This window comes from Phycodurus eques, chromosome 1 (genome assembly GCF_024500275.1).
Source record: "Phycodurus eques isolate BA_2022a chromosome 1, UOR_Pequ_1.1, whole genome shotgun sequence".
Taxonomy (NCBI): Eukaryota; Metazoa; Chordata; class Actinopteri; order Syngnathiformes; family Syngnathidae; genus Phycodurus; species Phycodurus eques.
This window is the reverse complement of record NC_084525.1, coordinates 6,410,684-6,422,982: the sequence shown is the minus strand read 5'-3', so window position 1 is coordinate 6,422,982 and position 12,299 is coordinate 6,410,684. Positions and strand designations below refer to the sequence as shown.

Sequence of the window (12,299 nt, the reverse complement as noted above, 5' to 3'; positions counted from 1 at the left end):
GTCCATCTATAACTATGTATTTAAATATTTATTTTATGATACAGAACTCATTATCATTTCTCAAGGGGAAATTCAACTTACATTATACCACTCATTATAACAGCACGTGCCAAATACATCATCGATGGAGCCACACCCACGATCAATATAATGTATCTCATAACATGATGAAAACATAAAACATTTAGATAAAATACTGCGATGCTTGTACTTGTACGCGGTCAGTCGCTGATGCACTTCAGTTACTTTATTACGACGAGCGGTAACCGAATGCACATTCAGACAAGCGCTGCCATCGGCGACAACACACGCCCAAGCACTCCACTCACAGTCTCCCTGACTTTAGCCAACACTCAAAAGCTCCGCGCTTTCATCTTTGCTGATGTTACAACCACCAGTTAGCAGCCGCTGTCCTTCACGGCCCACACTCAAGAGTTCAGATAAGAAACTGTACATTATGGAACACATTTTATAAAAGGGGAACTGTTTACAACCTGAGCCGTGAGGCTGACGTCGGGGAAGGCTGGCCGCTGTCCCATGTCCGTGCACACGGTCTGACAGTTTCGGTGTCCCATCCGGTAGCTCTTCAGCTTGGGGGCAAGACCTCTCTTCTTCACTGGACTGTAGACCCAGACCTGTGCACCAAATCCTCCCCTCGACAGCGCGTATTGTATGCCCTCTTTTAGCCTCCGCCGGCCTCATCAAGTATCTGGCAGGCCACGATTGTGAAGGCCCTGGGCAGATTACATTGGCGTGGCAACAAACGGAGGCTGAAATCTGTGGACAAATGGACAAATAAATCTAATATTCACATTAGATATTGGAAGTAGTGCCGCCAAGAGAAATGGGACCGAATGAAGAGAATAGCCTATCAGTAATCAATCGATACAATTTCATGGAACAAATTTATAGAATTTAGGTTACAAATGGAGTCGAAGTGCTTCTGCTTGTGTTTAGGCCAAAAGAGAAACACCTTTTTTTCATATATTGTATATATTTTAATGTGCCAATATGACTTAATTGACTGTATTAAAAACCCACAGTGCAATAACACACATCGAGGACAGAACATAAAACGCATTTCTTTGACAGACATTTTAATGTCTGTTTTGCCCGCAAGGGCTCCATCTTGGTGAAAAGTATTAGTATGCGGTAAAATGTTTTTCCCTGTAATGTGCAACATAAATTACTGGCCTTTGTTTTTCTCCTCTGCTAGCTGTCACTGCTGTTTCACTGTTGATTGTTAACAGATTGAACCTCATCCATCTGCTCCCTCTGACCAAGAGCCTCCATCTGTTGATGGCACATTGTATGCACAGGTGGATGATTGCCTTAAATGTCTCCTGAAACCTCAAACTCATTTAGCCTTTGTACCCAGTGAACGGCTCCGCCAGAAACCACAGTCCGCACTAACCGTGGAGACAATGACACGATACAGGATAGAACACCAATTCCAATGAAGTCGGGACTTTGTGTTAAACATAAATAAAAACAGAATACAATGATTTGCAAATCATGTTCAACCTATATTTAATTGAATACACTACAAAGACAAGATATTTAATGTTCAAACTGATAAACTTTATTGTTTTTAGCAAATAATCATGAACTTAGAATTTTATGGCTGCAACACGTTCCAAAAAAGCTGGGACAGTGTCATGGTTACCACAGTGTTACATCACCTTTTCTTTTAACAACATTCAATAAACGTTTGGGAACCGAGGACACTAATTGTTGACGCTTTGTAGGTGGAATTCTTTCCCATTCTTGCTCGATGTACAGCTTCAGCTGTTCAACAGTCCGGGGTCTCCGTTGTCGTATTTTAAGCTTCATAATGCGCCACACATTTTCAATGAAAGCCACGCTGTTGTAACACGTGCAGAATGTGGTTTGGCATTGTCTTGCTGAAATAAGCAGGGGCGTCCATGAAAAAGATGTCGCTTGGATGGCAGCATATGTTTCTCCAAAACCTGCATGTACCTTTCAGCATTAATGGTGCCTTCACAGATGTGTACGTTACCCATGCCATTGGCACTAACACAGCCCCTTACCATCACAGATGCTGGCTTTTGAACTTTGCGTCCATAACAGTCCGGATGGTTCTTTTCCTCTTTGGCTCGGAGGACACGACGTCCACAATTTCCGAAAACAATTTGAAATGTGGACTCGTCGGCCCACAGAACACTTTTCCACTTTGCATCAGTCCATCTTAGATGAGCTCGGGCCCAGAGAAGCCGGCGGCGTTTCTGGGTGTTGTTGATTAATGGATTTTGCTTTGCATAGTAGAGTTTCAAGTTACACTTACGGATGTAGCGCTGAACTGTATTTACTGACATTGGTTCTCTGAAGTGTTCCTGAGCCCGTGTGGTGATATCCTTAACACATTAACACATCGGTTTTTGATGCAGTGAGGGATCGAAGGTCACGGGCCTTGTTTTCGGCCTTGCTACTTACATGCAGTGATTTCTCCAGATTCTCTGAACCTTTTGATGATATTATGGACCGTAGATGACGAAATCCCTAAATTGCTTGCAAGGAACATTGTCCTTAAACTGTTCAACTATTTTGTTCACGCACTTGTTCACAAAGAGGTGAACCTCGCCCCATCTTTGCTTGTGAATGACTGAGCAATTCAGGGAAGCTCCTTTTATACCCAATCATGACACCCACCTGTTCCCAATTAGCCTGTTCACCTGTGAGATGTTCCGAACAGGTGTTTGATGAGCATTCCTCAACTTTCTCAGTCCTTTTTGCTACCTGTCCCAGCTTTTTTGGAACCTGTTGCAGCCATAAAATTCTAAGTTACTGAGTAGTTGCCAAAAACAAGAAGGTTTATCAGTTTGAACATTACATATCTTATCTTTGTAGTGTATTCAATTAAATATAGGTCAAACATGATTTGCAAATCATTGTATTCTGTTTTTATTTATGTTTAACACAACGTCCCAACTTCATTGGAATTGGGGTTGTATAATGTAAATATTGTTCTCTCTCTCTGGCTTAGTAGTTGAAAATAATTGTGATATACTCGATCAATAACGCGAGCAACGCTCCCATAAAAAGCCAGCATTTTGCGAGTGATTCTGACACATTTGAAGGCGTTTTGAGTGAGCTACAGACACGCCCACCCAGTTTGACACTGCTGTGATGTAACAAGGCGTTATTTGCAGTGACCACATGATTTTTTTTTTTTTTTGTTTGTTTGAACCAAGTGCCGAAATATTGACTCTCTACTCCCCCGCTTAATTTGGTTGAATAGCGCTGATAAAATGCTGCACTCTAACGCTATTCTGTGCTAACGCTGCAGCTCTTCTTACCTTTTGTCCTTAACATGGTAGTGCTTCAATGTACTGCAGCCATCCCTTGAAAATAGCGGATCTTCATCAAGTCTTGCTGGCAAGTAATGGCCTCTGTGGGGGCCGATATTATGAAAATTAGCCACACTGATACGTCACAATTCATTATTTAAAAAAAAAAAAAAACATGACTATGTTGAAAAAACATTTTCACAATTCTGTGAGATTAGCACTTTTTTTCTAAAAAAAAAAAAAAAATGCCATGATATGCGTTCTGTTTTAGAAAAAAATGACTCTTTAATCTCGAAAAAATGTTAACTTTATTCTCAGAATTTATTGATCACACACACACACCCTTTATTCTCAAAATCTCAAAAGTATTGTCTTCAAAGTACATATTTTTTTTATCTAAAACCCATAACCACTAAAGTGCATGTTGACATTTTGGAAGTAATGGAAGTTTTTGCAGTGACTTCTGGTTCTACACTGTCCCCATCCTCTGAGGAGAAACATTTTCATGTGCTACCATGACGGTGCAGCACAGGCTTTTCAGGGAGTCTGGCACCATTAAAGATACATCGGTGCTTTTAGCGACTGGCCTCCAGAGAGCATTCAGCTTTGCTTGATGTGCAAATAGAAAACGACATGCATGCGAGGCTCATGTGTCTCTCTGAAGCCGTGGTGTCATGCCAACGGGAGGTGCACACTCATTGTTTAAGTGGACAAACCTCCCCAGATGACACATGAAACCGGGGGCTGAAGAAATTGGAAATGCACCAATATTATTCTTTTGCCACCATTTGCATGACCCTCTTACATGTGTAAATGTATTATTATTCAACTAAATCTACTCAAATTTCCTATCCCGTATTTACAGTACATATATTTTCAAGCTTTATGCATAGTATCAACACAAAATATGCATGTGAAGTGCAGGTATTTTATTTTTTGGTGTACTTGGGGATCATGTTTGAAACTGTATTATACAACCCCAGTTTCCTTACGTCCACTTCAATCCTGCTTTTGTACAAACCCAATTGCAATGAAGTTGGGACATTGTGTTAAACATAAATAAAAACAGAATACAATGATTTGCAAATCATGTTCAACCTATATGTTCCTCAACGGATTTCTTCATCTACGGTCCATAATATCATCAAAAGTTTCAGAGAATCTGGAGAAATCACTGCATGTATGCGGGAAGGCCCAAAACCAACATTGAATGCCCGTGACCTTCGATCCCTCAGGCGGCACTGCATCAAAAACTGACATCAATGTGTAAAGGATATCACCGCATAGGCTCAGGAACACTTCAGAAAACCAATGTCAGGAAATACAGTTCGCCGCTACAGCCGTAAGTGCAACTTGAAACTCTACTATGCAAAGAAAAAGCCATTTATCAACAACACCCAGAAATGCCGCCGGCTCCTCCGGGCCTGAGCTCATCTCAGATGGACCGATGCAAAGTGGGAAAGTGTTCTGTTGTCCGACGAGTCCACATTTCAAACTGTTTTTGGAAATTGTGGACGTCATGTCCTTCGGGCCAAAGAGAAAAAGAACCATCCGGACTTATGGACGCAAAGTTCAAAAGCCAGCATCTGTGATGGTACGGGGCTGTGTTAGTGCCAATGGCATGGGTAACGTACACATCTGTGAAGGCACCATTAATGCTGAAAGGTACATACAGGTTTTGGAGAAACATATGCTGCCATCCAAGCAACGTCTTTTTCATGGATGCCCCTGCTTATTTTATCCAACGCAATGCCAAACCACATTCTGCACGTGTTACAACAGTGTGGCTTTGTAGTAAAAGAGTGTGGGTACTGGCATGCCTGCAGTCCAGACCTGTCTCCCATTGAAAATGTGTGGCTCATTATGAAGCGTAAAATACGACAACGGAGACCCCGGACTGTTGAACAGCTGAAGCTTCAACAATTAGTGTCCTCGGTTCCCAAATGTTTATTGAATGTTGTTAAAAGAAAAGGTGATGTAACACAGTGGTCAACATGACCCTGTCCCAGCTTTTTTGGAACCTGTTGCAGCCATAAAATTCTACGTTCATGATTATTTGCTAAAAACAATAAAGTTTATCAGTTTGAACATTAACTATCTTGTCTTTGTAGTGTATTTAATTAAATATAGGTTGAACATGATTTGCAAATCATTGTATTCTGTTTTTATTTATGTTTAACACAACGTCCCAACTTCATCGGAATTGGGGTTGTATGTCTTTTTGTCTTAACCAGAAGACTCAAGACGTGAACTATCCCAAACATTACAACATGGGAACTTTCTTTTCACTTTCACAGTGGCCTGTATTTGGATTATTCGCACGCATGAGCGCAGCCATGATGTGTGTAACCACTGCGCACGCATAGAAAGTCTGTGTTCTGTGGACTCGCAATGCAGAAAGTATGACATTGGTCTATATTTGAGTACAATTTTTGCCTACTCTACCCACCTCTGCCCAGGGTACACGTGAGACATAAATCGGGTTTCCACACTTCCAAAATGTACAACTGAAGGATGTGTCCCAGTTCCTGTGCGCAAATGTACTGCATCAGCAATGACAGACACATTTGTTTTATTTTGTTGTTGTTTAAATCCGCGAATAGGCCAACCGCAAATATGCGGGGGTTCTCTGTATCCAAAACACTCATCTTCTCCTCCCTCCCCTCCCCTCCCCTCCCCGATCTCTCCGCTCTCCGAACAGAACCGAGAGAACCCGCAAATGCACGAGCTGCGTCCGAGCGAGCAGCCATAATTGGGATTATTCGGGAATAATTCGCTCAAATCCAGCGGCCTCCTCCTTCTTCTCCTTCTTCTTCTTCTTGCGTTCTTTATTTTTCCTCCCTCGACGGTTTTCGTCATTTCGACGTCGCCGGCCGGGGCCGTGAATCTGTTTGATTTCGACGGCGTCATGGAGGGGGTTCTTTTTTATTCATATCGGACTCTTCTTCCCTGCATGCAGCCGTCCACCTTCGCTGGACAGCAAAACAAAGGCTGCATTTGAACCGTCTCCCCCCCCCCCCCCCTTCCCCCCTCCCCACTGAAAGATGGAGAAAGAGATTTATGGAGGCGCTCGTGTGTATGGACTGATTGTTCCGGTGCCAGTCGCCCAAATCAACGTCAAACCCGCTCATAGGGGCCGCGCGGCCGTATTCCGCCGTCTGTAGGTGGCTTTATTTTTTTATTTGATTTTATTTTTATTATTATAAGCGTTGAAAATCTGACATCATTTGGATAAATGAACGCAACAAGATTCCCCCCCCCCCCCCACCCTCTTCTCTCTCCCCACCCACCCTCCCCGTTCGTCCTCTGGAGAGCCACCTTCGACGTGATGCCGCACCGACTCTGTTTACACGGCTGACGCTCCAAACGAAACGCGTGGATATATGTCTGTTTTCTGGCGAGGGTTATTTTTTGTCTTCTTCCTGTTCTTCGTGTTCCCGTCGCTCCTAAATGAGGGCAGCATCTTCATCATCTTGTGGCTGTCTGATCAGATGCTGAGTCTCTGGTGGGGGTAGGCTGGTGATGGTGGTGGTGGTGGGGGGGGGGTGGGTGGGAGTTGGGATCATATGTTCCCCGATTCTCCCTTTGGATGGATTTATGCATAACAGGTGTTGTGCACAACATGAGCATGAAGCTTCATTGTGTGCTCTTCTTCTTTTTCTCTCCGTGCAAGCGACGGTGAGACAAAGCGACGGCCTCTTCCCCCCCCTTTTTTTGTTTTTTTTTTGTTTTTGTTGTTTTGCAAAAGGATGAAATGAAAGGTAGGTTGGGATTGATCTGTGTGTCGCGCGCACACACACACACGTATATGTATGCACGCACACACAGCTAGGGTTTGTGACACCTGTTTGTGTGTTTTCCACTCCATCCACAAGGCCCAGGCAGGCAGGCCTCTTGTAATATGTTAGTCAAGGTGGCAAAGGGCTGTTTGTTGGATCAACATATGAGCTTATTGCTTTTGTGCGTGGCCTAAATTGACGAGGCCCACCCTGACGAGCACATTTAATGAAAACGTCTCCCTGTCGTGATGATTACACTCGCTGTGCACATTTACGTGTGGTGCAGGAAGGGGTGGGGTGCGGGGGTCGGGATGTCCTCCACTGACACACAAAGCATACAGTTTGGTTTGTTGGACATGCCCAGTCTCTTCTCCACCAACCCCCGCCCCCACCCCTCGTACACCCCCGTGCATACACTCAAACACCCACACTTGCACAAAGTATGCGAGCTGTTGTATCTTAGCAACGGGATAGGTAATTACTGAGAGAGCAGAGAAGCTGGCATGCTGTTGAGCTGCTGATCTGATCCCAGCCTTAAGTGGAACAGGGAAGATTTCCACGGCGGTCCGTCTCTTGCAAGGGAAGGCGGAAGGTGGCGCGGGGAGGGGGGTGGGGGGTATGCTTAACATGCGCACGCAGCCCTTCATGAAAATGTGCATCTGTGTGTTCACAGGTGGCGAGCTTGTGGACAAAAGAGGAGAGATGACATGTAGAAAAGGCCTCTCGTTGTAAAGCAGACGACGGCTGTAAGAGGATCAGTGGAGCTTATAGGCAGGCAGGCAGGCACGCCCGTGCGCAGGCAGGAGGCCGATAGAATGGCCAACCAGAGCTTCGCCATGGACGGGCCCGGCAGCTTGCTGGCGGTGCTGGCCTCGCAGAGCGGCCTGGCCCGAGGAGGCAGCAGCAGCAGCAACAGCGGCGCCAGCGGAGGAATCTCGGCCTCAGACGTGTCGGCGTACTTCAAGCTGATCTTCTTGGGCTTGATCATCTGCGTCAGCCTGGCGGGCAACCTCTTGGTCTCCCTGCTGGTTTTACGAGACCGGACGCTTCACAAGGCGCCGTACTTCTTCCTGCTGGATCTGTGCCTGGCCGACGCGGTGCGCTCGGCCGCCTGCTTTCCGTTCGTACTGGTGTCGGTGCATAACAGCTCGGCGTGGACTTACAGCGCCTTGAGCTGCAAAGTGGTGGCGTTCATGGCCGTGCTCTTTTGTTTCCACGCTGCCTTCATGCTCTTCTGCGTGGCCGTCACCCGCTACCTTGCCATTGCCCACCACAGGTTCTACGCCAAGCGCATGACCATCTGGACCTGCGCCGCCATCATTTGCATGGTTTGGACTTTGGCGGTGGCCATGGCCTTCCCGCCCGTCTTCGACGTGGGGACGTACAAGTTCATCCGGGACGAGGATCAGTGCATTTTTGAACACCGCTACCTGAAGACCAACGACACCCTGGGCTTCATGCTCATGCTGGCTGTGGTGGTCCTGGCCACGCACGGCTTCTATGCCAAACTGCTGCTGTTCGAGTACAGGCACCGCAAGATGAAACCGGTCCAGCTGGTGCCGGCCATCAGCCAGAACTGGACCTTCCACGGTCCCGGCGCCACCGGTCAGGCGGCGGCGAACTGGATCGCGGGGTTCGGCCGAGGCCCCATGCCGCCCACTTTGCTGGGAATCAGGCAAAATCTACACAATCAACACCGGCGGCTGCTGGGGATGGACGAGGTGAGGTCCGAGAGGAGGCTGGGCCGCATGTTCTACACCATCACCCTGCTCTTCCTGGTCCTGTGGGCTCCCTACATCGTGGCGTGCTTCTGGAGGGTGTTCGTCAAGTCATGCAGCATGCCTCAGAAGTACCTCTCCGTCACCGTGTGGATGAGCTTCGCCCAGGCTGGAGTCAACCCCATCTTCTGTCTCCTGCTCAACGAGGATCTGAGAAAAGTGCTGCGAGCCCACCTGCCCACCTACTGGAGGACTAAACAACACCTGCCCCAGGATGAGGCCTACTGCATCATGTGAGGAGGGGTCCTCACCAGAAGAATGTGCTTTGGAGCCAGCCAGCGCAGGCACGGTGCCATTTCAAAAAGAATGTCGATATTTGTGCCAGAGGTTTGGACAGGGTGCAAGAAACCCACTCACCCATACTTGAATTGTTTGTATTCCTCATGATGGATTAATAGGTAAGCTCAGCCTGGAAAATTAGACAGATGCCATTTTTAATATCATGTTGCCTTATTTCAGAGTGACACACATCAGTGTCTGTGTCACACAAGGCACAAAACTGAGCATTAGAATCGCAGGATAAAATGTTTTGATCGGAACGCTACAGACTTGAAAGACATCACAAAGAATTTGACGAGTTGAAGGGATGAAGCAACCATGCGGGACTCCTTTCCGTGCTAATTGAAGGTGACAATTTGGATACTGTAGGGACTGTTTAAACAGCAGTTATGAACCCTAACATGCTTGAGTTCTTTTGGACTTCATTTAGGGTGCATTACATTTCTTTGTATCATAGGGAAAAAATGCCTGTTTTCCTTTATTTGTAAACAATACATGTTAAGCAGATGACACTATTTTGAAATATGACTTGATTTCATATTGTATAGACTGTACAGGAATGTAAATTCCTGCTTGTGTGTTTTTATATTGCATTTGTGTGTAGGTGTGCAAGGGTAAACCTGCTCTGATATTGCCATCTTGGTGCCCCTACCGTGTCATACTTAAGCCTGGTACACACATGAGAATTTTTGAAATCTTAATAGATTGTTTATCTGTTACGGACCCCACACATCAAGATTAAAAAAAAAAAGAACAACAACAAAAAAATCGGGCATTTAACAGTTTTGATTGTACTGCATGTGGTGTGTGTCGATAATCTCAACACAGTACACCACAAACACAAAGATTCTGTTCCACCAATGATCTAGAATCTAGTCCTCCAAGACAGAAATTGAGCGTGATCTAACAAAAAGGACGAAGGAGAAGAAACATAGAATGACGGTGGTCTGGGACTATTTTTTATGGGAAAATCCCAAACTAAAAAAATAAATAAAAAAAATAAAAAATCCCGGAGTGCGTGAAAGCAGCCTTTATAATATACTGAGCGAGCTAGAGGTTGTCTTTCAAATTAAGATAATGGCTGGAGGCATTATCCGAGTAATACGGGTAGGTAGGGCTGGGCGATTAACCGAAAATTAATCATGATTTCCATTTTTGCTTCTCGCAATAATCAAAACATTCGAAGAGAAGAACAAGGATTGCGCCTGAATGACGCGGCGTGTGTACGCAAATTCGTGCGTTGTGAAAGCACCCTGTGTTGCTTGTCATTCTGCCCCCTTTTATTGACACCCGACTTGAAGTGTGTTGTAAAGCTAAACACACAACAAAAAGAATTACACCACATTGTCTACTTAAATACAAGACATAGTTCGTTTTACAAAGATTGTCAACTTAATGCTCGAACTCAATGGAAAACCCCATTTACCGGCTAGCAAGAATTAGCATTGGACAACACAGGAGGGATTAAACCTTCAAATAATGAATATTCGCACACAAACACTGTAGTAACACATACAAACAGGTAAGATAACAATACTCACAGGTATATATGATAAAATTTGCTGATCTCGTCTTCTAGTCTTTTTATCTTAATATACAGTAACTGCATCTCCATGTGTGCCCCTGAGAGGCAAAGGCACAATCCGCAGGAACAGCAGGTATTTATTTTTCTGTTTTGTTTTTTTATTGTTATTATTTTAAAATATTATTGTTTTACCTTGTTACTTAAGTTATCTATGACGCTGAGGTTTGGTAGCTGATTAAATACCCAATTTAAAAATCAATGCATAATCGTGTTTATAAATCAGTTCAATATCAATCTAAATAGTGATTTATTCCCCCCCCCTTCCCTCCCCACCATTAATCGCCCAACCCTACAGATAGGACATGGTCGTTTTTATTACCGTCCGTTTCCTTGTTCCTTCGTCAGGTCACTTCTTGATTCAGAGAGTCAAAACTTGGGAGAAGTCGACTTTCCCTACACACACCAAGATTTTTGGTCGTCGTTGGCCCGACCCGTTTCTGACCCTTTTCTCGGGACAGATTCACTCTTAACACACCTCAGACCACAGGATATTCTTATATAACATATGATAGTTTGGTGTTTGTCATCCTTGGTCCGGAAGGAGAGAAAAATCGGGACAAAAACAGCCTGGTTGTCTTTATGTATATCAGGCCTTACACTAACACCTACATGGGCAAATCAGTCAGAAAAATATGAGCTGGCTAAATGATGTTTTTTTAAAAAAATAATAATAATAAAAACAAATTTAAAAATCCAACAGGAAATGTAATAGTGTGGCTCGCATATGAAACAAGATTCTTCAAATGGATTCCAAAACCATGAAGGGCATCTGATTTTTAACATTAAATGCAAAACATATGTGAATCGTAAGAATAGAGGAAGAGACCAGTATGAAATAGTTCATGGTTATGTACATTGTATCAAAAAATATACAAATATTTGCAGATCTGTGATGATGGGGAATGTTTTAAAGTAACGCTATGCTCTTACCATGTTATCCTGAATTACAAAGCGCAGTGGAAGTCGTTGTGGGAAAGAATACTGAATGTTGACAGGCCTGCTCATGTTTTCCCTCCCATTTGAATGTCTGGATCAAAGTCTCCAAGATGGAAAACCCGCTGCATCGAGTCAAGTTGTCGAGTCTCCAAATTAAGATTGGTGCCACGCAAATATCTGGCCTGCAGTACATTAGTCATAGATACATGTGTGCAGTAAATCTTGAATGTGGCCACTTGCACTGCGTTAGCATGTATTCCACGACATTTCAGATCCAAGGCGGGGGTGGGAGGGGTCGGGGTAAGGGGGTGCTAACTTGTATAGATGATGATGATATAGAAAGTCCAAGTGAAAAGTGAACTGAGGTCATTGATTTTTAAGTCTGGCATTGCTTTGCGAGATGATCTGTACAGTTCAGCTGAGGTGGCTCTTTTGCCCACTCATCAATAAAGAATCTACTTTTGATGCATTCCCAGTTTTTTGTTGCCTTGGAGAGGAGACGGCTGCGCCACTGCAGGGCAGACTTCACGGGAAACAGACAAATAAAAAATATATCATCTGTATTTGCAGGATGGTAGCATAGATGAACAGTAGGGGCACGCCGAAAAGAGTACACGGTCCTCCCTCGCCATGT

The 12,299-nt window shown here is 44.5% G+C and overlaps 1 protein-coding gene across 1 annotated transcript; it reads left to right on the top strand.

Annotated features, from left to right (window-relative positions):
- The first annotated feature begins 6,024 nt into the window (after positions 1 to 6,024).
- Positions 6,025 to 11,933, top strand: gpr173 (G protein-coupled receptor 173). Its single transcript, XM_061674573.1, has 2 exons — positions 6,025 to 7,069; positions 7,761 to 11,933. The coding sequence occupies exon 2, from the start codon at positions 7,903 to 7,905 to the stop codon at positions 9,100 to 9,102; it is 1,200 nt and encodes a 399-aa protein (XP_061530557.1). The 5' UTR covers positions 6,025 to 7,069; positions 7,761 to 7,902; the 3' UTR covers positions 9,103 to 11,933.
- The last annotated feature ends 366 nt before the right edge of the window (positions 11,934 to 12,299 follow it).